We start from the raw sequence: 27,402 nt of genomic DNA, 5'->3' as shown, positions 1-27,402 counted from the left end.
GAACGCCTTATTTTTTGTTAATTGTTTCTATAATTTGCCCAGGATGCAGTCCGTCACTATTGTTTGGTGTGGTTACGATAAATGCAAAATACACAAGCCTTACCGGGATGGTCAAAGAGGAGTGTCTGAACAAAAATCGTTATTGAATATGCAGTTATTAAAAAGCAGCTATTTCAAGTTTCGTCAACGACTTTGTGTTGTTCAAGGTTAGATAAAGCCATATGTAGACAATTATATATTTTTAGTAAATCACATTTTCAGAGATTTGACACTTTGAGCTATCTATTATTGAAAAAGTAAGCATCCCTGGTTGAAATAAGGCAGAATACTTCATCGACCGATAGCGTTTGCTTTGGACGTCAAAAAGTGAAGAATCAAATATGCCGGATCAAAGCTAATGAAAACATTAGAAGTGACTACATGCTTGAAAAGGTAACCGTACTATGCTCGGAGGGAACACCTCTACAGTATCACTCGTGAATTCTCTTCGCTTGGTTATGTTTTTCACCTTAACCTATCTCAACCTCTCGTGGTAGTTTGGACACACGTTGTGCAATTTTCCAAAGCATATTTAGTATAGATACATTTGTACATCTAAAATAACAATACATGTATTGCAAAAATATTTTCCACCGACTCTTTTCAAGTTGCCTGATAAAGACAAAGAGTCAATATCTCATACTTTGTGCTCTATTACTTTTTACCTGAAAATACGTGTTTGTAACGTTAAGGACAGACTCTCCTAATTCTTGAGACGATACAGTTGTCGCTATGTTTAGCATGAGGTCACTCTCGAGCAATAAATCGCCTCCATGGGTTATATTGAGATGTTCGGTGACATCGGTTAGCGAATCCAGAGCTATCACTGCATCAGCCATGCTAGTTATGTTAGCAATCTGTGCATGAACAACAAAATGTTTTTAGACAACCTTTGCATCGTTTTAAGGTTGTGGTAAACATTACGTATTTTGCTGGTATTTATATTTCCAAATAGTCGCACTACTAGGTGTCCAGTGCTTACATTTACTGTTCAGCAACCATTTATCACCAGGCTTTAGCAGGCTTTTCTTAAACTGCTCTACAATTATCATGGGACAAATCTTTAAAGCTGTTTGTCCCTATTGACAGAATTCCATATAAAATTACCTCCTACGTTCTGTGTCTCTGTGGTGTATTAATATTATGCTCATTTTAAGGCATTCAATTAGACTCTGGAATGTTGTTTTTCAATTGTTACTTCAATTGTCTATTTTTTGTTTTTACAAGTTTCTCTCAAATAGTCTGATAAGATGGTCCATTTAAGTATATTTTCAAGTTTACCATTAGAAAATGTGCCTTTTGCAATACCCTTTTATATGACAAGAATATCAGAAACGCATTTTCGAGTCAAAATTCTGACAGAAAATGCAACACACTGCGAAAACAAATAAATATATCAGGATAATCATATTGTTAATGCTATCGTTCTCACCTTTTTTGCTAGTTCAAGTAATTTCCTGGTCTTGCAATCAGTTGTATCCACCTCGTCCCATTCTCCATTGGCATTACAGAACCGTCTCATCACTCCTAGAAATGAGCAACACATTGAAGCAAAATGAAATGTGGTCCTGAACAATTGAACCTTAATGTTGCATTTAACGAAAGACTATGTAATCGAATATACATCAAAATTAAGTTCACTGGCGGAATTAAGATGGGCTTTTAAGTTTTAAGACAATATGATGAAAATGTCGATCTCATACTTTTTGCTTGCACAAAATTTACTCGGCCTGGTATTCCGATTTCTCCTTTATCTAATAACAGGAGACCGCCCACATTCATTCTCCTTGACAAAACGCACGGAATCTTCCCTTTTAGGTATTTAAGAAAGTTAAGAAAGGAAATATCTGTAGTTTTAGATTAGGATTCCTTTGGTATTTTCTCCAGACTCATCAAAGCTCATCAAATATGATAACTTGGACTGTAAAAAGACTACTGTATGTGAAGCCAGTCAATAGTGCTATCATCGCTATTTTCAACATTTGAAGTTTTTGACCTATTCAATTTTCAATAACAACAAAATAAAGCTTACTAAACATACACATGGCATAAGAATAGTGGTCAACAGAATTTGTGACTGTTATATGATTTATTGCAGTACAGGGAAATTCTAATGTACTACAAGAAAGAGAAATTCCGAATATAAAGTCAACAACAGAATAAAAGCTAACAACCATAAATTGGGGCAAGTAGATGAAATACAAAACATCGTCATTTTTGTCATATCATATGAGGATTAATTAAATTTAAAAATAGAAATACATTTCATTGAGTCTTCAAAGAGTTGTATTCTAATAAACTGTCGTATGTCTGCTTTAATGGTTATGAGGAGCAGATTCAGGTAATTTTACTATTCCTTATGCTGGCAGTGACAGTAGTGAGAATAATCATGTAGGCAAACATGATGATAATAATGATCTTGGTTGTGAAAGAAAGTGAGATATACTTGATCTATACTTTACAAGTACTATACAGTGACTTATAGTTACATCAAACCTACCTACACTACCGATGGGACAGGATATCCATTTTGAGTAGTGATTCACTACAGTAACTTTCCAAAGTCCGTCTTCGCTTACTGAACAATGTTTATCTCTGCCATCTAAAAAAATCGTCGTGCTATCGCTTTATTGCCTATTTAAGCAATGATGTACCCCCTCCGGACCAATAATGGACGAAAGCAAACTTTTCGTTATATAATGTAAGAGGCAAAGCAGAGTACGTCATGGAATGCAAGTTTTCTTGAGTCCATTATGGGGATCGGAGGGGGTACATTATTGCCATTATTTTATAGTTTGGCGATGCCAATGTATTTGTAGATGTGGAGAAACATCAGGGGCCACAATGCTGGATAATCGGATACATTATCAGTAATAATCTGAGGGCATGATGTCATAAAATTCACTGGCATTGACAATGCTATAAATTAATATAAAATAACGCAATGTCGTAGGCAAAAAAGTGTAACGTGTAACGTATTTAAACACGAAAAGCGTCAGGAAGTGCGTTTGTAGCATCGTTGGATGTGCACAAAATATTGTTTTCCTTATTCGTTAAGTAGGTATTCGAGAACTGACCCGCCAAAACGGATGCTTTAAGCCAGTGGATGTCCAAATCAAGTGTTTATTTTGGCATTTCGGACTGCACACGAGGTCATTCTAACAACGTGATAAAAAATTTTGCATCTTAATAGTGGGAGACTTACCGTTGTTATTGTTGTGTTGGTGATCTGTATCGTCTAATACCGCCTGTATTGGCACACAAAGACCATCCATATCGAAATAATTATCCCGACAGAGACATTGGTAACTGCCAACTGTATTATGACATTTTCTTTCAAAACCACAGCCATTTTGCTCATTTTTGCACTCATCAATATCTGTCGATTAAAGTGTGATGATCCATTAACTTTTGGTAGAATTGCGTGATCTATAAACATAATAATTATCCTACTCTGCCTTGATTTTGTCTGAAAGGAATTATGTAATTCGTACCTATGCATATTTTCCTCTGATCGGCATCAAAACAGGTACTGGAATTTGAAAGCGACGCAGAATTGTTTACTTCCATGCCTGGAGGACATACAAATATTACTGGTAACTTCCTGGATAAGCAAATAACTTTGTTTTGGTCGACCTCACTGATATGTAAACTGCGTGCATCTCTTGTAGTAGGCGAGACACTGACTGTTGATGATGAGGAGGCAGAACTTGGTGCATCCATCGATTGTATCGCTGACATCTTAACAGTGCAAGCATCGAGCGTGATAGTTTCAATTTCGTCAGCAGTTAGGGGTATCATCGTGGAAGACGTTCGGTTGGGATCCACTTGACACTGCGTTGGTACTAGAAAATAGAAGTTCATCGTGCAGGTACTAAACCACACACTATTTTCATAAACATGAACTAGGTAATTGAGACCATTAATAATTTATCTGAAATTATTTCACCTGTCTAGTTTCAAGGCATAATGAGCCTCAGGGACATATTTTTTGGACTCACAAATTTGTACAACACATTTCCGATATACCTAATGTGTCGAGGGGCTTATTTTTGGAGGTCGTGGAGAAAATAAAATTATTAACGTCAAATTGTTACAAAAATCAACAATTTATTTTTTTCTTATAGAGATAACAAAAAGGATGGTGGCCGTGTTTCAAATATCGGTAAACATTTAGTAAGCTGTTTATCTGGTACCAAAATTTATCAAGTGAAATCTCTAATTTTTAACCACGATTTTGAAATAGAAGATAAATCAAGGCCACTTTACACATCGTTTCTACCTTTGTTAGTGATGCGGTATATTGAGTCGATCAGTGTGGTTTCATGATAACTGGAAATATGGCGAGACATCGTTGAATTGATGGGGCTTTAACCCTGGCCATGTGATCTGGGTCCCGTTGAAAACCGGTCATATGTAAAAGTGATTCGTCTTAATGGGGTTTCTGAACCAAAGTGCGGTTTCATCATCCATTGCTCATTTTTTTGTTTTCCCATATGTTAGTTTGATGGTAGCGATTGTTTATCAAACTTTAAGAGAGATGCTAGAATGGTTATGTAGAGCGATGTCAGAGGCCGCATCACAAACGAAGCGAAATGAGTGTGCGATGATACCCATGACGTTATATGACGTCACGTTTAGTAAAATTTCATCCTTTCTGAAGAAGATATTTTCTTTAACGGTATTTCTAAATGGTTTGTATAAAAGGAAAAAGAATTCGTTCTGTTTACATGGTTTTACTGTGCTAGCTGAACGTCGCACTGCCGGTCAACGCAAATCTGATTACATTTCCCATCGCATGGGGATGTTTTGCGGTAAACTTTACGATTGAAAACGATATTTTCCATGTCATATGATAAATATATGTATTTTCAGTTGACCCCCCCCCCCCCCCACCTTTGTAATACTGATCAATTTGATCGAAAGCCGTGATTGCTTGACCAGACACTGCTGTTTGTCCATGAGCTGTTTGTTCCCGGGCTACAGTGTTGACCTTATCAGGGCATAAAGTCAGTCATCAACATCTTGCGATGTACTTATTTTCTTCTTTCAGGTTAGTAGTATATTGAGAGGCGTTGGCCAACTGATTAATACGCGTGATAAGCTTGAATTCAACACGGTAGATTTGCAGTGGGCATTGTTAATGGACCGAAGGGGTTCAAATTTCAAGAAAGAGGATGCCGTTAATAAATAATAGAGTCCTTTATTGGAAATATCAATTATATCATACAAAATTTACGCCAAATTTACACTCACAATGAATGTTAAATCAAGAATGTGCTCTATTATATTACATCATGCTACCATGCGCCATTCTGATTGGACGACAGCTTAAACGGGCCCCCAAACCAGTATATTCGAAAATTGCCCCGTCGGTGCATTTGAACGTACGTATACGTACGGTCCACTTTGTTTCAAAGACCAACGTCCGAATTTCGATACACAGCTAAAGTATGGATCTGTAACTCACCTCTTAGTGAAGAGACGTTCAGGTCGATGATGAAAGAAATTTCCGAAGCAGAACAATGTGGTATGATGTACATAATAGTGCAACAGAGCACAGAGCACCGTGCTCTTTGCTTGATTCAGCGGGAGTAGAGATGCGACACATAATGTACTTTTATAATGCCGCTCTTTAAAATTAAGCTACTGTCTTTTATACCCGGCACCGGGCTTTTATAGACAAATCAGTTGACACTGCCTTAATTTAACAGTATGTCAGATATTCTTTCGCAAATTTTGGGCTACAAGAGACCAGGGTATGACTCCGGGCCCCGTACAACTGCGGCGAAAGTTGACATCAGATGCGTCGAGAAGTGTCAGCGTCCAACTCTCGCTCAATCGGACTGCACACTATGTACAACTGTTAATCACAGTTGCTATATGTTTTCAAAGATAGCGCCTGTGATCTCACCGTACGACGATTGATACGTACGGTACAGTTGGACAAATGTATTTTTAGTGTAAAGCAAAAATGCAAGGACTATTGTTCTAATGTAAATTTACGAACAAGATTGTTCCTTCTTCTTTAGCTTTGAACTCTTGACCGGTTTTTGTGTCTGCAGCAGATCACAAGTTATCGTTCCCGTTGAAATGTTAATAAAATGCAATATTGATGAACGAAATCCGTATATTGACTCCGTATACTGTGTGCGTGTGTTGTCAACGTAGTGCCAACTTATAAAAATGTTCGGTCTAGGGCGCTGAATTTCCGACGTTCGATCTCTAAGACGTCCGTTTCCTACATTTGCGGCTTAAAGTGTTGCAACTATTAAACTAAAACGACAAAGATACACAACTTGATATAATATAGTATATGTAGCAATAAACCCCGCCGCAGTCGGGTATACAATCAATTTTGGTACAGTGCGCTCCATATCATATAGCACTCGAATATCGACTCGTGTTATATGCCGCGCATTGTAACAAAATCTCATGTTTATCCGCCTCCGACGAGGGTTATTGCTTAATTAAATGGTTGCAATGGACAAATATTGATAAACATGTCTTTATCAAAGTAAAGTATTTCTTTGTAAAACTTTCACAACTTTATCAAAATATATTTTACTTACGTTTAATTACTTCATAAACTTGATTTGCTAACGGACCTCCTTCACCATCATCTTCACAGGCTGTTGACTCACCGTATTTCTGATAGGTAGTCTCTGCGTCGGCACTTGATGCACACATTCCTCCATCTTGAAGAGCAAATACATTGAACCCTCGAAAAAGGGCCGCTTCTTTACATTTCCTTATCGGATCATCACGTTCTGTGTAGTGACCATCGAGTGAGATGTCTCGCCCTTCAAGGGTTACAATAGCCCTAGGGTTGCCATCTGTCCAACATCCCAGACTTTTTACAGCAGCTAATTGAGAGACGTGATGCAGAAACACGTTTACATAGTGACCTTTGCGTAAGGAATCAACGTATAATGACATCCGTTTTGTGTTTACTGAAATATGTGACATGGAGTAACAGTCCTTGCCTCACTAAATATTTGCTCCATTAGCGCAGAAATTGCATTTGCATTCGCTAAAGAAATGAAATATTCACCAGTTAGTCTTTACTTTAGTACTAGTAGCATAGCACTTGTAACACACCAAAATTGTGAGTAGTCTAGATATTCCTATGCAATATATCAAATACAGTTTCTTGCAGTCTCCCTACAGTACGCTGAAACACAAATATTCAGTTTGTCGACAACACCTGCATATATAAATATGTATTGGATGATAATTGAGTCCAGATTGAAAGTCCTTTGTCAGTGATACAAATGCATAGCACACATTCACAGACTATGTTGGCAAGCTGAATACTATATAGTTCAACATGCTGTCGTGAGTAGATAGATCAAGAACACGGTTGCATAAACTGAACAAAAATATTGTCAAAATAATCAAAGTTAATACAGCTTCTGCCTTGTTACTGCAGTGGCACTGTCACTGCCTCTAGGCAGTGACAGAGATAGCTCTGATTCTGAGGGATGTAATTGGAGAAGAGTTTGGGTCAAATGACGCACATGACAGTGAAATATACTTGTACAGAAGATCAGGCCAGAGAGCAACACTTGATATGGAAGACCAGAAAACTCGAAAGTTATCAGGGATTTTTTAATTCTGGCATATGATCAAATATTTGAACACGATTGGGCCACCATGCTTGATTATCTAAATGTTCACGTTCTCATCATAATATAACGCAAAAGTAAAACTTTGACCGGGTAAAGACAACAATTCAAACGAAAAAATGTGTGACTGAATGGGATTATTTATTTTCTAACATATTTGCCATTATTACGCCCGAACGTTCAGAAATAAAAAAGTTTATTTAATGGAATATTTTAACCTTCCAGTATTGTAAATTTTGAGCAGCATCTAAGTCATATATGTCTCGTACTTTGGAAACAACTATTTTTGGTGGGTCACTGTATTAAGTTTTCACAATCTGGTAAAATGTAGTCAGGAATTCACAATTTGTAAACTCTCTCATAATGATCGTCATTCTATGTGTTCTTCAGCTGGTGTAGGGTTACAGTGAAGTAAGGTGGATTTGTCAGATCAGCGAATTTTGTCAGATGGTCGTCTTACACACGTTCAGCGCTAATAGGTTGTCATTCATATTGCTATCCCAGTTCATAATCACTTTGCCGCAAAGGGGTACATTCAGCAATCCAGAATTACACTCCGTACCCAAAGATACTGTACTCTGTCCTTTCGTGACCAATGAAACGTGACCATACCTCGCAAAAATCCTGACATTGAGTCATTATTCACTGTCGTTTGTGCCACACTGTACTTCAACGAGCAGTAACCCTCCAAGTAGCCTGACTTCCCATAGGTCCATGCTAGACATCCTGGTGTGTCCAGGCAAGCCACATAGCACTCTTCAGGGGATGACTTATGTCTAGGATTGCCAGGTAGATCATAGTAGAGTAGATCAGCATTGTCCTCAACACAGCATGGCAAAGTCGCTGTAATTTGACAGTAGAAGGAAAATCTATAATATCAGAACATACATAGATGTGTGTGTGAGAGTATTAAATATTATAACACGCAACATGCTCCTTCCCCGTCTGACGTAACGGAAAGGTAGATATATCTAGTTCCCTGTTGATGGATATGTAACAAGTGACATCAAAAAGTATCTTTGAAAGACTCTTTCCAAGGGAAACATTCTTTGAAGACGAAGTTCGGTCACATGATCACACGCTCAGGATGGTGGGTACTTTGATACAATGCCGGGTAATTAAAGGGCAATGGGCTTCGCATATTATAAAAAACCCTATAACCTTGTCTCTATTTAGATTATAGCACCCATTTATCATCCCTTGCGGCTGCACCCCTTGCGGCTGCACGTAGCCAGAAACACGTACCCGTCACCGTTAATCGCGACGTATTTATCAATAAACGAGCCATGGGTATTCTTCAAATACTTGCAGTACCTATGCCATAAGCGTTCACGTACGTTAGGCTGCGTTCACAAATAACGGTTGGGGTTGCTGGAGGAATCGCGTTTGAAATCTTATTTGTCAGATCCCCCCTCAATACCCGCTAAAATTTTTCAAGTCCCCCCAATATTATCATATAGCCGCATATTTATCAGGGATGCAAAGAACATGTATTGGACAGTGCGGCTTACAGATGTTCAATCCTGTCTATTATTACTAGTTTGTAGAGCCATATCCCTAAGGCAAATTCTTAAATTGATTCATTTTTAACCACATCAGTGGACCTTTTTGATTTATCGGTCAAAGCAGACTTGAGTAAATCCAACTCGATCTGGCCAGGCCAATGGCACCTGCTGAAGGGCATATAAAATGACGATCATGAGAGAGTATGCAAATTGTGAATTTCTGGTTACATTAGATGCTATTTATAAGTTTTCAGAAAATTGACAATAATGGAAGGCTAAAATATTCCATCAAATAAACATTTTAATCTCTGAACCTTTTGGTTTATTGATGGTAAATTTGGTAAAATTGAAATAATTCCAGAGTAAATTAGAGTCTTTAATGTACAAAGTTTTACTTTTGTGTTATTTTACGATGAGAATGTGAAAATTTAGAAAATTAAGCAGGTGACCCCCATCTTTTTTCTTTGATATTTGATTATTCTCCTTTGCCAGAATTCAAAATTCTTGATAATTTTCAAATTCTCTGGTCTACAATGTGTTGCTTTCTGGCCTGATCTTGTGTACAAGTATGTTTCACAGTCATGAGCCGAACTGTCCTTCAGGTCATAACCTTATAATCAGAGCTATTTTCGTCAGTGCTAGTAACAATGACACTACCAGACACTGCCAGTAGGCAGTAGCAGTTGCTGTGATAATTCTCAAAATAATATTGCTAACTTTACACAACTGCATTCTTGTTCTACTTCCTACAGCGTATTGAACTTTCCACTATTCACTTGCCCGACACAGCCTGTGTAGACGTACCCCGCATTTGTATCATTGACAAATGACTAAATTAGTCTTGACTCTAAGTCAATTATCACCCAATATTCCTATATGTGGGCTTTCGTCGGCAACAAAAGTCAATGTTGAATTGTGTGTTTCAGCATGCTGCAGGGAGACAATAAGAAACTGAAAATATGTCAACAGTTGCAGATTCTGCCCCGATAATAGGCCTACTTATTTGTTTTGGGGTTTTTTTACGAAAATTCATACCTTTCTAGGATTTTGCGAGATAAAAGTAATGGAATGAGACAAAACGGTTCTAGATCTTGTTTAATTATTACTACCATTAAAACTATTGGATGACATTAAATTGTTATTAAATTTCATTGAATTATATGAAAAAACTTGTAAACCTTGGAATCGTAAAAAAGGTCCAAAAATTTTCAGGCGCCCGATAGGCAGAGCAACTCTTGCAAGTCCCCCCTCTGCCCCCAATTTTTCGAATCGCCCTCAGTTCTTCCAGCCCTGCCTTAACCTTTTTTGTGAACGCAGCCTTTGTATTTATTAACTCACGTTTACTCAACCGTTGCTGAGATACGCACATGCGTCTGCATGCATGTATGTATGTAAGTATGTATGTATGTATGTATGTATGTATGTATGTTTTTTCTCTGTATATATTACTCTATGTATCCATGTTAGCTTGTTTGTTCGTGTTTTCACTGTCACTTGGATACATACACGCATGTTGTCACATTTAGATTTCACAGATATGTACCACATTTCTATCGCAAATTATGGAAGAATTAAAGCGAATTTAAGTTCCCTAAAATTGCCCTGCGCCATCAAAAAAGTAAGAAATCACGTAATAAAAGAGCAAAGTCTGAAAAATAACTTAACAGTTCTTCTTGAGGAAAAATCAGTCGGAACACAGAACTTTATCGTTGGAATGGTTTTTGCTATGATTTGTTGAGTACGTACCATATTGCCGTGTGAGGTGACAAAATGCTTATTGCCCTTTCTTTTAATTTATGATATGACTGAAAGTGACGAGTGTGATTTAATAAGTCTTCAGTGAAACCTTTACATAACTATAACATTATATGTGCGGAATCATGCATGGCTGTAAGCATAGTCCTGATGAACGCGTTTCAATGGGGTTTTTTTTACATTTCGCGTGTAGTAGACGCATGTGCATACATAATATCCCGTACATTATTACATATGTACTGCAGATTATTCTATTGTGCCCCACCACATAAAGTTGGTATTGAATCTCAGTAATATGCATATGAGAAAAATAGTTCCTTTTCAAAATTCGTCTTTAGGCAGGATAAATTGCATATCATATTGACCACACAGTTGCTTCCTACACTTTATTAATTTTATCATAATAATACAAAATGTTAACAATAAACTCCTTGTCAAACAGCTAAAAACGTACTCACAGATTGAAGGAGAATGTCACAAGCCATCAGATAACTATGCAAATTGGTCACGTGCCCATTCAATAATTTTGCGGTATTTTCACGTTAAATTATGCAAATGAGTATCAAATTTGGCGGACTACTTTATACTTTGGTAAAAATTGTCGTCTGCTGTATATTGAAACCAGCTCGATTGAGGACCAGCATTACGACTGGCAAAATTGCGAATATGTTGATCATTTTGAAATTGAATTTTATTACGGAGACACAATGGAAACACCTTGTGACACGGAGAAACAAGTATTTTTTAAGGATAACGCGACGGTAGCGTCGTTGACAGTGCCGTCTGGGACTGCGAGCACAGGGAGATGTGCCCATGTCAACACAGCTGATGTCGACGTCCAAGTCGGAGCGCAGAAAAACCAAAACACGGAAATGAAAACAAGACGCGAAGTGGCAGTTTTCAAGGAATGGCTTCACACCATGACACAATAAACTTGCGAAGTCCTGAACATTCCACCACCTGAGTTAGATCAATTGCTGGCCCGTTTTTTTCTGAGCGACGGGACTCACTTAAATTGAGTAATCACAGCACTCGTAAAGCCTGCGTACAACGACTGTTCGATGCCGCATGCCGGCGTTACACCAACTGTGGCTTCACAACTAAGCTAAAGCGGGCACAAAAACTCAACCGTTATTCTGTGGCCAGTGCAGACCAGCAGCGTCAGATGAACAACATACTCGCCGGTACACAACCTGCATCCACGACCGACCGCGACCGGAAGTACAAGCCTGACGCCGGCCGAACATACACCGCGACCGGTGGCCGGTCCTTCGTATGCTATTCGAGGCCCCTTGTCGTCAATGCATCAAAATGCCCTCCATCAGTTGCTGCAACTACCACTGATGTTCTCAAATGCACACATCAGTGGTGGATCGTTCAACTTTACCTTCAAAATCACCGGAAATAATTCCGTATCCAAACAGTCTTCACTTGTATGCCACCTTGCATAGCCTCCAAACGTCGCCGACCTGCAGTGATTTACTCCGATTCCGACTCAGATTGAATTATTCAATTGTTAACATAATTAGACTTTCTCGTTTTGAAGTTTTACTCATTGTTCTTGTTCCAGTGTACATGAATTTCGATTACAATGATGTAAAATACGAACGGTTTCGCTTGAAAACATTTTGTAGTGTCATACGTGTGAGTGACGTTGTTTGATTGTACCAGCTGAGGGGCGAATAACTCTATTGGTTAAGTAATATCTATCCGCCGACCCGAAGAATTTACTTGCTCGACGAAGTTACTAACGTGTGTAAATTGGGAACATATGTAATAATAACAGAACTCCATGACCTTGCCTTGACGTTTGTGTGTTACGGAAGTTATTTTCACGAGTGATGCGGCGTATCCTTGCTGTATTTTCACTCGCTTCGCGAGTGAAAATACGGCCGCAGGATACACCGCATCACTCGTGAAAATAACTTCCGTAACACACAAACGTCAAGGCAAGGTCATGGAGTTCTGTCATATTATTTGTGTATATTCAACAGCTTGCATGCATACTCACTTGTGTAATCAACGCAGCCATCGCACAAGCAGTGATCAGTCGTATTGCCACACCAGTCAAGGGATGAACAGCATGGATATGGAGTCGGTTTGCATTCTGCTTGGTTTCCATCTTCGAGAGGGTAGTCCATTCCACATCGCCAATCGTCTCTCCACCTTTTTCCAAATTCTTGAGTGCCTTTGAAGATGAAAGTACGACAGAATGTATATAATGGTACAGCCACGACAAGGGACTCTGTACGCGAGGGCAGTTGACTATTTGCCCACAGAGAGGAGTGCAGGATTTCTCCTGTCTCGATTTTCTGTTTTTCTGCCTACATAATAGCTCAGTTTTCGTCTAGGCAAGTATACTTTACCACGTGCTATGTGCATGATATCCTTTTGTTTCGAGGATTGAACACTCTTTACGACTCACATACTTTTTAAAAGCCAGAGAGGCTTACTTAAGTTTGCTTCGCAGATTGTCTCTGCACTTTCCACCGTCCACTTTAAAGATTTAATGGTCGAGCAAAAGCAAGAATGTTGGCAACGGTCAATGATGCTATTTAGTTTCGACGGCAACAGAGTTACCCCACAGCCGGGACGCGCTAGAGTGTTTTGTCCATCAGTGTCCAGCGTAATCTTAGAAATCAGAAACATAACATCAGTCAGCTTCGTTTAAGTGCGTCTTGCAAGATATTTCCGAAGAAAGATACTATCAGAAAACACATAGAACTCAAAATGATCGATGAACTCAAATACTGATGGAGTTTGTATTTCGCCCTTTACATTTTTTTCACTCAACAAGGGAACCTTTCTTTGAGGTGTTTTTTTCCCTGTAAGGAGCATTATCATGATCAGTTTAGCCATTCGCCTCTGTTCACCATCATCGAATATTAGTTTTTTACAGCTTTCCATTAATATAAATTGATTTTCCTAATATCTTTCTTTCCGTGCACCTGTGTTAATTTTAGTAGATCTTATTACCTCTAAATTTAATAACATATTTGACTTGACCCATATATTATATATATACATATATTATATATATGCATTTTTCGTTCCGTTTAAACATTTCAATAAAAGAGCATAAAGTTCAATTTCCATGTTACCCCCATTTATTATTAGTAGGTCATGAGTGGTTTATTTTAGACCATATGCCGATACTAATAAAATATACATAAACAGACACAAAAAAGCTTTCAATATGAATGAATTAAAATAAATTTAATTAAGAATAACTTGAGAATATTTCCAAGAATCTGGAATGAAATTATCCAATTATGATTCTTTTCACTTTATTGTGGTTGTTATTTTCGGCTTGTGGGTGTCAAGTCTGTTTTATATGTCCTTTCTATTGTTCTTGACCATGAAGAAAACCTCCTGTGGGTAATCGAAACGTTGGTAATGTACAGGTTAAAAACCGTAGACTTTGAAAACTCGTTACCTTTCAAATACGACGTAAACAAAGCTCCGCTGTTCACTATTACCTGTCTCGACTTTACGGACTACGCCACGGTAGAACCCAAATGACATTCTATTTGGTTATGTTGTGCTTGTACACAGTTTGATCGAACTCAAAATGCTCTATTTCAAGGCCATGTCTCCATACTAGCGCATCGTCTTTGCAGTTTTTACCGATTGCAGTTCCGTTCCTGACGAACTTATGTCACAACTGAAATTGAATATAATTATTGCCAATGAATAATTCCAAATGTCTACTGTACACTTGCCAGATTCCGATTTTTGGTTTTGTTGCGAATTTACTGTCTGGAAACGGTATACTAAAACCGCTAACGCATTTTGAAATATTGATGTTGTACATGATAGACGACGTTTTAATAGTGACTTATCTTTCAAAATTAAATTGAGTTCAAGGGCAATGACTGGCTGCAAATGTGTTGTACATGTGTAGCAATTTTAGGGTCAGAAATCTGTAGTTTCCAAACTATACTGTAATTCTAAGTAACAATGCTTTCTTTAACCGCAAGATACGTGACAGTATCCGATTCAGCTTTATCTTGGCTAGCTTCTTTGTCTTCAAACACACATTTGTTGACCAAATTGCACTCAGCTACCGATTCCGATTGCTGATAAAACATTGGTCGCATTCATAAGTAAGACAGCAGTATTTTAAAATGTTTAAGGTGCAATGCGCCTCTTATTTTTACTCTCTAACATACTTCTTTCTACCACTTATTTGAAGGTCATTCGGATACTAAAGTTTTCATTGGCATACTTTTGTGAAAATTAAAAATTGAATATTTCAGATTATTAAGACAGAGAAGACGGCCGTTTTCTACAGTCGGTAATTGGGTGATTTGTTTCTCTAGAACCGAATTTTGCACGGTGGCCCCTAAATCTTATTCTTCATGTCGAAGAGGAATGGTCTAAAATTTCGGTACAGATTGTTTGAGCAAAAGTTGAGTCTGGTGAGTTTGTTCAAAAAAAGATAAACCGATTTTGTGAAGAATTTCTTCGATTTCACTTCCCCCAGATTCCTGTGTAAAGAATGGTATATCATACAAATTTCAGCATATGGCAATAGCCAGGATTTCAGATAATGTACACTTTAATGGTGTTATGAGCTCATTCGATTTGTTTTCAAAGAATTCAATGTTTGGCAAATACTTGTCCTTGAACTTCAAATCAAAGTAGGAAATTTAGGAAGATCATTTGCATAATGAACAGTTGTGCTTTGAAAGATTTTATTACGTGACAGAGACCTCTTTTGACACGATGACACGTCAACTTGATTAAAAGCGGACATCGATAGCCGTCAAGCGTTTACTAATATGATAAATAAATAAAATCCTCGTGTGTTTTATTAAAATTGATGCGTTTGAACACTCTAATTTTACCACGACAATAGCTAATGCCCACTTACTGTGTTTGCTTATCATCACAATTTTTTTAGTAAACGTAAAACAGTTGTAAGTGAATTCAATATATCTTGCAAAAATAAAGACGTCGTTTGCGTATAATAAATATATGGTCCTGATATATTCAATGCCGAGCTTGGAATATACTAATTGCGTAACGACCGTTTCACCACTCGTCTTTAATGCGAGGCGATACATTCCTAAACTCATCCTTCCTTTCTTTCTTTCCTTTACTAAACGGAGGTAGGTAATAGAGAATACCATAAATATAATAATAATAATAATAATAATAATAATCTATTTCACCATAAGAAATATTTTACATTTCATGAATATGACTGTATGTACAATTGGTGGGGACCATGAAATATAGTTCAGCAGAATTAATCTTCCTTCATGGCCCCAACAAAATATATGAAATCAATAATTTTTATATAATGAAGGTATTTAGAGTTGCAAAAATATTATACATGTAGCCTAGAACAAAATAGGTGCATACTCTGATACTGAATACATAAAGAAATAGCTTCAAAAAATAATCGGAATTGGTGGGGAAAACAGAGCAACAAAGAATATCATAATATAAGAAAAAGGATGAAATCAAGAAATAAAAAAGAAACAGTACAACAACACTTATAACTGAAAATACTTATGGAAAAGAAATGAAGTCTGACAAATTACGAAGGAAGAAAAACTAAATCAATCAACCATAGAATGGAGGAGGATTGTTTCAACTCCTTTTTAAATTTTTGCCTTGGTGTTGTCTGTTTAATTGAGGAGGGAAGTGAGTTCCAATTTTTTGCGGCAGCGAACGTAATTTGATTTTGTGTGAGTGTGATATTATGTTTTGGGATACAAACATTTCCAGCAAGGACTTGACGAGTAGAATAATCATGCACAAGTTGACGGAAAAATTTAGTGATGTCATGGGAATAACGATTATGTTTTAGGTCAAAGACGGATGTACAAATTAAAAATTTAAAGTATACTTTGCTCACCTTCCACTTGAACAACCAGTACATCGCACAGACAGAGAACCCATAACGAAAACTCTCTGCAGCGTAGATACCGACCCCGCTTTTTAGCCATCGCTGAACGTGTTGTGCAGCCAACTAGATGCAAGAGTCCCTAATCCAGTGTTCGGTGAGCTATCGCATCATGAATAATAATGGATGCACGTACATTGGGGAAATTAACTTTTCAACAAAGTCATTAAATGTTTTCACCAAAGTTATTGATGTGGAGCGAGCCATTCTTCATTTTCGAATATTGCATATATGTAGACAGCGTAAGAACAATGACAGGAAATCTTGAAAGCCTCGCCGTTATCACATGGAATTCTAAGGAGTGGTTTATTTCTCTAGACTACAACATCGTGAGGACAGCTTCAACCAATTTTCTCAGAAACGGTAAACTTTGATCAGGAACGTGGTTGCCGCAGAAATGTGTTACTCGGCTCCCTTTTTTATACCTGCACACAGACACAAAATAAATTAGTCTTACTGATGCGTTTGTGAACTAGGAAAGATGGCACTATACCGCAGGCTAAATAACTCTGTGGTTGAATCCATTGCTCAGAAAGTTATATCCCCTGAAGGTCTAGTCTGTGTATTATAAAAAATTGCATTAATTAGCAAACATTTAATCATCGATAAACTTTCAATGACAACACTGTAAAGGCTATAATGTCACAATAGGTGGTGTAATACAATAACTGGTATTTGAAATAAATATTGGTCGCCATCCCAGTGTTAAAACAACAGGGAAAATATCGTTTTCGACAGCAATTTTTTTTCTCAGACCAAGAGCTTTAAGATGAGCCCTGCCACGTGGTGGACCAGAAAGTACAGGAAAATATTGATCATACGAATATCTCTGTCCTTGGGCGCATTCTACCTTGAATTAACAACGGGCCGGGAACGTATCATTATAGTAATAAAGGGTGACGCCTTGACTATTCACTTTTATTCATGGGCAAGAGCGAGAGGAAAGTGTTCATTGACCTAGCCACGACTGCATTACACAAGCGCATGAATTCTTTAAAAAATAGTCCCTAGCTATCCTTCTTTTCCCGCGTTGGCGTTAAATGTCATGCCTGAAATATTTATTTACGGAATACTGATTCTATGCATATGATAAATATATCATCCCCCTGTAATCCTTACTCATGTGGCTGCGTCGCGGACACATGATTCCCCGTGTATCGGCCATATCCCCCTCGCCTACGGCTCGGAGGGATATGGCGGCTACTAGGGGAATCACGGGGGAAATTATATATATTTATACCTTCAATACGACACAGATAAATGTATACGACAGACATAAATGGAGATGGAGTTGGGATATTGTATAAATTTGTCATTACCCTCCTTTTTCAGTATCAAGTAAGAGAAATGAGACCAGATGGGAGAATGTTTCACATCAATTCCAACAGAAAAGATGGCCAAAAACTATAGAAATAACGGGCGACGCGCTGACCATTAACGTTTATTTGTGGGCAAGGGCGAGAGGAAAGCCAAAAATTAACGGGCGATGCTTGCCGAGCTCGTTAATTTGGCTTTCCTCGAGCTCGCGCCCACAAATAAACGTTAATGGTCAGAGCGGAGTCTGTTATTTCCATTATATTATCAGTGAACTCAAGAAAATCGTCAAAATTTCCGAAAATTTCAGGAGCGAACGACTACTGGGCCCCAGAAACTGAGCATTACGCGACGCATTGTCACGCGCGCTGTAAAAAGTTGGCAAATCCAGAGATGTTTTTCAGAAAGAAGTATCTCAACTTGACCTAAAAGTGCTCCATTTTATTTTGTGATTGATTATGATTTATGTAGAGTTACGATACTTTGAGTTGTTAATCTTTTTATTCATATTCACGGGCATGTAAACAAACCATTACTGTGTATTTGTGGTCAGTCACGTGGTTCAGCTCGACCAATCAAAATGCGATGGATAGGGCATGGTAATATAATTTTAAATATCCAGGAAGCGCTATACTGTTACCTGCTCCAATTATGAAGTTTTGTAATATAAAGCATTTGACCTTTAAATGCACTGACTACGGTAAGAATAAGCAAAAGTGCATGGTGATCTTTACAAAATGTGTAAGTTTGACAGTAAAATGCTTGGCAACTTCCTGTAAGGAAATATATTGGCAATGGGTTTCAATGTAAGTGTAAACTAGTACATTTCCACTTGTCCGTTCGGTTTATGTCACGCTGCAACGTGCAGAAATCAGCTTTAACAGCTATAGTCATGAATCGTCGGCCACCAATATACATATGTACATGTCTCACTTCTCGAGAGTGTCACACTTCGACAGAGTATAAATACATACAAACATAAAATATGTGGTTAACGGGGTCTCAAAGCGTGACATTTTCATCTTTCTTCATGCAAAATATTAGTTTTACACGATCTTACGAGCAAACGTATTCATATCCCATATAGATTCTTTGTTGAGCAGTTGTTTGCCGTCAAACCCTGCCGCTCTTGTGCATCAATAATTTAATATGTTCACTTAACAACAAGAATTCTTGTATCTGACGTGTTTCATTAGGACAATGGGGTACTACTAGTTGTAGGGTCAAGCAACAATTATGGCCATTGGAAAGGAGTCGAAGGTTAGTATACGAGCAGGACTTTTTGATTATTTTTTTTCCTGAGGCGTTCTTTCTGTAAACTAGACATCCTTTAATTTGGTTTAGAGCTAGAGGCTGCATTTTCCGTCCAAACCGTAGGACATTCATGTTCTAACTTCATTTTTATCTGCCGTTGCAAATCCCACAAGGAGAATAAATTCAATCAAACTTCAAAGTTGATCTGAAAAGAGTGTCAAGTGAATTTTATCCATATTTTTCAACAGTCAGTTCTTCAAAATGCTGCAGATACCGTGTTGACGAACTGCAGTGTACTGTCTAGATCATTCATGGATATAAGCTTTCTGCTCTTTTGTTTGGCAGGGTACGTGTCCCTTTTTTAAAATAAATATTTGAATATTTTTGGATGCGAGCTGACATTTTGACGCTGTGTAAATTACACAAACAAATACAAAACAGCGACCAAAAAAGACTACAACAGTGGTGGCAGCAGTAGCAACAACAGCAACGACAACAACAATAGCAAAAAACAACAACAACAACAACAACAAGATAAACATAATCTTTATCATAAATAATAATAATAATTAATAAAAACTATCACATAAATATAATCATGACTATAATCACACTTATTTCTCAAGTACCAAAATTAGTACTGTGGCCTCTGATTTCGTTTTTGTATTAAGAGAGATAATAGTTGATGTTAACTTTGCTTATTGAAAGTTTGAGGAAAAGTCTTAGTCTTTCATTTTCGAGGCGCGAGCTACCTTCATAGATATAGAAGCTGGAGACCATGTACGTTCACAGGATTCGCAAATACCAATCGAAGCTGCAATTGGCAATTCAATATTTCGCTGACGGAATGTAAATTTTGGAAACAACGAAAAAATTTGAGCTGCATGCAGGCGACATGTTCCACCCGGTTTAACCTTATTCATCTTTTACTGGCGGGAGGTGACCTTTATGCATCACTAAGAGTAGACTCATTATGGTTCCTCGCCACATTTATATCCCCGACTATTAATTGTATTTTGGACAAAGGAAACCTGTTGTCTGATACACTCTTCATTCATGATGTGTTACTCAATAATGCTTTCTATATTTCAATAACACTTACTTAGTATGGCTTTCTTGTTAATGAATTTTAGTAATAGTATATTAATATGTTTGGGTCTCGAACAACAAAAGAAAAGACAATAAAGATTTCTTCTGACCTGCCTACCCTAATTTTCAGTGTCAAGTTACCGGAAACCCACATTTGTTTATTTTGCGTAATCAACATATCCGGGTTTAAAAAGTGTAGTGTTAAAGGGTTGTTGCACAAAATGCAGAGTTTTTTGTCAGATATCACTTACTTTAATGCATTCTGTTTTCAGTAATTAGTTTATCGCTGATTGATATATCCTTATTGTTTACCTGTTTGTATGAAAAACCCTTTGGTGAGAAATAATTATAATTTTATGTTTGTGAACGGTATTTTTGTCATCAGCAAACTACTTACAGTGAGAATAAGAGAAATCCCAATTACCCTTCCATGACTTAATCACTTTTTTGAAAGTATATTTTTCTATTCCTGCCCTTCAAGAATTGAAATTCAAAACAAATCTACTGTTTTTTTTTCAATAATATAATCTCACGTTTCAAATAAAATGTAATATTTCATAGATGTTATTTTTTACAAAAAAATTTGTTCTCCTTCATTCTTTGAGAATAGTTTTGCTTCGGTGCTAAATGTCAGATTCCCTGCTTTTTGGAAATCTCCATCGTGAAGAGACTGTCATGTGATCTTTGCTGAGGAATACTGCTTTGAAAAATTGTTTGTCTGTAAGATGTGACACCACCTCCACAGAGTTTTCGAACGAAGCGCCTTTAACTCTTTCTAATACCTAAATGACTTTAACTGTGCTGTAGGAAATGTACAAAGCGTTTTCAAAAAACACAATTAAAGGTTGAAGTGTGTTTGAGTAAATTTCTCTTGTCGACACAACTACTGATGTTAATGCCTTATGGCGTTTTTTCATGTAGATTACAAACATTCATTCAATTACAATTATAAAAAGCTATTTGATGACTAGAAGGCAATTAGTTTTCAGTGGGACTCGATAACATTCAGTAATATCTGGACAATTGTCGATTATATTTATAATTCATAAAATAGCTCTCATTAATTATGAATGCAATGATGTGGGATGTATGCATTTTCACTTAATTAATGTTTCATTTTTTTAAGCAAACTTTAACCCACTTTCGATATTACCTTTCGATTACAAGTATGTACATAAGACTTTTTCTTTACCTTACGCTAACAAATTTATTTGATTATAGACAATTTGCTTCACAAAAAGTCAAAGACATCAACTAGGACCAATGACAACAGCACCTCAAGTTAATTTATACTGTGTATGACTTCACACTATACCATGATGAGAATCAGACACTAAGTAGTATTTTGATGACGATATGTTTGGAATTTCAAAATGCTCCGGATACCGATACTGTTCCTTCATACAAATCGTCTTAAATTTGTCTTTATGATTTTCATCTGCACGTATTCCGCTTAAGTCAAGCTCAGCCTTATGTTCTTTCATAAAAAAATCATAAGTTTGTTGAGTTTTCATCTTCTAACAGTTACACCCGTCCTAGTGCTGATTCAAATACCCTGCGCTTAATTAAATCGCTTTAACACTCTTTCTTGCCTCCATCTCTTATTTATTCGCATAGCCAATTTATGGGATAATTTACCTAGAGCATTAAGGACCATCAATTAAACGCTTGCTTTAAACATAGCAATAAAATGGTATTTTACCGAATTTCATAGTTTATTTGATCCTCAAAACACTTGTACGTGGACAGTCCGCTGCTTTTGTAATAAATGTAGACCTACATAAACATTGGTCTTTTATATTTTTTCATTTTTGTTTTATTTTCAATTATAAATTGTTAAGCTTTTCTCTTTGCTCGTAGTGTTGGTAATTTGCACTTGATTCGGTCACCCAGTCATATTTAGACCTTTTTTTAACTGTTAACGTTGTATTTATCTTTATAAATAAAATAAAATAAAATAAAATAAAATAAAATAAAATAAAATAAAATAAAATATAAGTAAAATGCCCACGTCGTCTAGCTGTCTTTAAAGCTGCACGCCTAATTACTCAACAACTGAGAAATGTTGCGTGCATTATCAAAAAAAAAACGCTTTCGTATCATTAAAATCGTATCTAATGCTAAAGTACAATGAACATATTCTTGACCGCGGACATCCGGGAACTTGCGGATTTTTACGTCATTTTTGCGTCAAACTGCCGTGAGAACAAAATATGAAGTGTGGATTTTTCAACATTTACAATAGTATTCAAAGTTTCAACATTATGTCAATGATAAACACTAAGTTCTGTACTTTGTCACATAATTTCTGCATTGTTCTCTGTCCTGTATAGTCAAATCCCATTTCACCTCACTCGCGTGCGTGAGGTGAAGTGACGTCACTCCGCGGTCAAGAATACAATCGCACATATTAAAATTGAGTGATAACCATAACAAATCGTTTATAAAAATGGTAACTGAATACTTTCGCTGTCACTTAGATCTGACATGCAGTACTGTAAGGTGACGTAGATCTATGTTATTTCTGAAGGCCGCATTTTATTCTCTGGATGACGTCAGTCTTCTATATCGTATTTTCTTATGTCTTTCTATCGGTGAGTGTCTTTCCGGTCTTGGTTCTTATTGACACACGCCTCAATATAACCAAACATGAGGTTATTCAATGCCAGTAAATTAATCATCCCATACATTTCAGAGCTATTTTCATCAACATATTCATGAAAACGGAGTCGATTGATCTTTCTTACGTATTAGATCCATTGTATACGATGTGTTGCACCGCTCATTTTGTGCAAACATTTCTTAAGGTAGTGTTCATTTTGCCAACCACTTGAAGTAAATAAAGTATTCACCGGTTTAACTTTGATAAATCATCAGAAATCTTATTTCCCCTACAAAATAACACATTGATGGCGGCAATTTTGAATTTGAAATATCGTTGAATACCTGTAAATTTATTTCTCAAGTGCTAAAATAGGCACCTTGTCCTCTGATTTCGATTGTTGATTTTGAAAGAGAAAGTTCGAGCATAAGTTCAAAGTCTTTCATTTTCGAGGCACATACTTCCGTAACAGATATAGTAGCTGTAGACAATGTGCGCTCGCAGGAGTCACGAACGTGTATCAAACCTACCATCGGCAATTCAATATTTCGCTGACGGACTGTAAATTTTCGAAACAAAGAAACAATGGAGCTGCATTCAGGCGAAATGATCCGCCCGATTTAACCTTATTCATCTTTTACTGGCGGAAGGTGACCTTTAGGCATCACTAAGCGTAGACTCATTATGGTTCTTCGCCACATTCCCTTACTATTAATTTTATTTTGAACAAAGGAAACCTGTCGTCTGATGACACTCTTCAGTCATGGTGTGTTACTCAGTAATGCTCTCTGGTTAATGAATTTAAGTTTCCTATTCCTCCTACGACTAACTTGCTATGTATATCGTCATGGGCGTGTAAGGTAATTGCTCTCAAGTACTGTTCATCTTGTACTTTTTATAATTTTTCTCGATGCCATCTCTTGACAACTTGACGACTCCAATACATGTGAAATGATCATGCCAGTAAAAGACTATCGCGTATCATATTAATCTGTGTGAAAATTTTACGTCAATTTCTAGCATACACATATACTGCTTGTAATCTTTCCTTTGCGTTTCAAATGAATATGTAAACTGTATACCGTGCTTGATATCATGAACTTATCCCTTTGCAACTTTCACATTTTGTGACTCAAGAAAATGAATTTTGATTTCAGACTGTTCGTTCTGAGAGGATGGGTTATACCATGAGCACTTATCTTAGTTCTTAATTACTGGTTCCTAGGGCCTTTAGAACAGAAGAGGTATAGCTCAAGTGTCAGAAAATGTGTTTGACAATAACACTTTCGGGTGCAATACGGGAGAATAACGACCATTCGTGACAGAAGTCAACCTCACTGAACTATGGCCTTTAGGTATAGCCAGTTTACGTAACATCAAAGTCAAAAATCTTTACTGACACACAAACTTTCAATTACGGAAGACAAATTAGTTCGCAGCATCTGTCTTCACTAAAAATCACCCCAATGCCTCGTTCTACAAGCTAGATACCTTTCTATCAAACTTGAAAATAAAGTCCACTCACGTATTACGTTTAATGTCGTGGAAATCTCGTACAATATAACTTGCGGGTTTCCTCGAGTCCGTTTTTGAACGGCCCGAAAATTGAAATGTTTCTAAATGGCACACGTCCATGAAGTCACTTGTGGTAATCTGTTAGTATTCGACTTGTTTTTATCGTCCAAAGTACCTATACAATGCTTTCATGATTTCTTTCAGTTCGCCAACAGTTGCCTTACCACGTACCCTTCCCGTGTTTCCATTTTCATAGATATAATGGCGTTGCTTGCAGGGTTGGTATGTGTAGGTACGTTTTCCTTCTTCTCATTAAATTGCTTGCCATACGCTCTGATTAAAATTAATAAGTATTTGTAGATCATTAGCTGTAAACTTTACATATATTATCAAACATATATAAATGTAAAAATATATAGCTTGTTTTGTGGGGTACAATGGTCAATAGCTTCCCTGATAGACTCCCATGTATTATGATTTGATATTTTTGGGTGAAGCACTATATCAGCCACATCTTGCCTCCTTATAGTTGCGCAAAATATGGTGACCCTACCGCAAATGCAAGACCCTTCAAAAATGCTTGCGTGGTAAATTGCAACCTCCCTCCCAAAATGCCAGCCCTCCCCCTATAATTTCTGTAACTTACATAACAATTAAACGTTTTGTAATGTAAATTAGCTGATTTTGTTTCTGGGTCATTCCTAGGGAAAACACTGCAGTGATTGGGGGAAGGTCAAGTTTTGGGGCGACTTGCAGCGATTTGAAAGCTTTTATCCAATTGCTTGGCAGAATCTCACCATTATAATTGATAATGAAAATAAACTCCCTAAGTTGCTGTGAATAATGACAATCGACCAATCAGATATAACCTTGCAAACACGCTGCAAGTCAGCCGCAAGTTTTAGAATGTTGGAAAAAGGGGGTCACATTTTAGACACAAGGATAGAGGGAGGGTCATATTTTACAGTACAGGTGCGCACGGAATTCGCCCGGCCCACCCCTATAATTACTGAACGCTCCCTTTCAGTCTCTATATGGCTTTCTTTATATTTAGTGTCTAGCTTGTATGCGTGTATTGTCATAGAGTGAATATAGGAGCAATTCTAAAAACTCAATATTGAGAATTGAAGAGATCATGTTCTCATTATCGACCAAGCTTTACAGTAATTGCTTTCAAGTATCATACTGAAAATAGAAATGCGTAAATAGAGATTGGATAGTACCACTCACCTTAGTTTTCTCATTTCAGTCCATCAAACATGTAAAGGCTTTCATTTTGTCGCACTCGCTCTGTTTATTTCGTGCGATAAAAGTTGTGTCTGTGTTTATGTCACTTCTAATTCCCTCACCGCAACATTTTAAGCTTATATTATGTGAGCGCTCAGTCTTAAGTATTGACACGGGAATTAGAGACTTATTAGCTAAAATGTGTTCTCTTTTAATTTCCTCTTCTATTACAAAGTAACGACAAGGAACCGGTTAAAGCACTGTACTCTAAGACAGCGCGTCGCAGTTCACAGTCAGACTGAAACACTGCAGGAGGGCATGTAAATTATATGATATCGTATAAAGCAAATATCATCCACAAGATTACAATGACCGTCGTTAGCACAACGTTGATCATAAAGTTGGGACTGTCAAAGACGTTCAATATACAGTAATTTCTCGGAAGAGATTTAGTCGTTACAGGTGAACTGTAAATTACTTTTTTGATTTATTGTTTCCGAGACCACTGTGAATTCGAGAATAATGGAATCTCACACCCCAAGGGACCTGGGATGTGATTTCTCACATGAGTTTGGGATATTTTGTCACCAACAGCGTACAACATTATCCAAAATCGTGACAACGCTATCGTCTGTCCCCGTACTCTGACCTGCTTACTTTGTAGTTCCAGTCCGTGTGTTACTCATCGTGCCATTGGATAATATTTTCCGCGTGGAACGAAATGCTGTCTATCATCCAATCAGAGCTTGTGTAGTATGTACTGCAGAGTTTGGGACGATTTCTGCTACACCGTCGATCCCGCACTCCCAGTGGCCAGGAATATGAGAACATAATGTTATGCTATTTGACAGGAATACAAAAGGAAAGTTTTGCTACAGAACTAAACGTCAGATTCTCTGCTTTTTGAAAATCATTGAGAAGAGACTGTCATGTCGTCTTTGATGAGAAGTCCCGCTTTGACACCGCCTTTACAGAGTTATCGAACGAAGCGCGTTTAGCTGTTTTTAATTTCTAAACAATTTTAATTGTGCTGCGGGAAGAGTCCAACAAGTTTTCAACAAACACAGTTTAAGGTTGAAGTGTAATAAGTGAATTTCTTTAGTCGATAATCACAATTACTGCTGTTAATGCCGTGTGGCATTGTTTCGTGTAAATAAGACGCACTCATTCATTTTAAAGCATAAAAATTGATATAGCAAAGCAATTAGTTTTTATTGATTACCCAATAATATTCAGTTACTACATTGACAGTTCTCGATTATATTTATTATTCATCAGACAGCGTTCATTAATGATGCATGTGATAGACATTTTTTCAAGGCAAACTCTAAGCCGCTCTCGATTTTGCAATTATGTACTTTAGTCATGTTTTTGTTTACATTGTGCTAACAAATCTATTTGATAATAAACAATTTTCTCCAGAATTTTTTGACTCGATGTAAAAAACGGGTTACGCTGTTTCCTAACTAGCAAAATCGACAAACTACAAAACAAAGATCTCCACACGAAAGGCAGTAAACTTTTAACAATTGAGCTAACTTAAAGACTTCATCTTGG

At 37.2% G+C, this 27,402-nt stretch overlaps 1 protein-coding gene across 2 annotated transcripts in view; it reads right to left on the bottom strand.

The window, feature by feature from the left end:
• LOC139144031 (adhesion G protein-coupled receptor B1-like) overlaps window positions 1-25,214 on the bottom strand; it is a 39,368-nt gene extending 14,154 nt beyond the window's left edge. The window contains exons 1-10 of one of the 2 annotated variants that reach the window (XM_070714678.1): window positions 24,629-25,214; window positions 16,797-17,269; window positions 12,939-13,115; window positions 8,280-8,510; window positions 6,612-6,905; window positions 3,534-3,884; window positions 3,245-3,418; window positions 2,540-2,641; window positions 1,472-1,566; window positions 705-896 (exon numbers count right to left, since the gene is read on the bottom strand). In XM_070714678.1, the coding sequence (XP_070570779.1) occupies window positions 705-896; window positions 1,472-1,566; window positions 2,540-2,641; window positions 3,245-3,418; window positions 3,534-3,884; window positions 6,612-6,905; window positions 8,280-8,510; window positions 12,939-13,115; window positions 16,797-16,887 (1,707 nt within the window). In that variant the 5' untranslated portion in view covers window positions 16,888-17,269; window positions 24,629-25,214. Of the gene's footprint in view, window positions 1-704; window positions 897-1,471; window positions 1,567-2,539; window positions 2,642-3,244; window positions 3,419-3,533; window positions 3,885-6,611; window positions 6,906-8,279; window positions 8,511-12,314; window positions 12,550-12,938; window positions 13,116-16,796; window positions 17,270-24,628 lie in introns of those variants that run through there. The other variant, XM_070714679.1, reaches the window with a different exon arrangement.
• Between the last annotated feature and the right edge of the window lie 2,188 nt (window positions 25,215-27,402).

Source organism: Ptychodera flava, chromosome 11, assembly GCF_041260155.1.
Source record: "Ptychodera flava strain L36383 chromosome 11, AS_Pfla_20210202, whole genome shotgun sequence".
In the NCBI taxonomy this organism is placed as follows: domain Eukaryota; kingdom Metazoa; phylum Hemichordata; class Enteropneusta; family Ptychoderidae; genus Ptychodera; species Ptychodera flava.
This window is presented reverse-complemented; position numbering and strand designations above follow the sequence as displayed.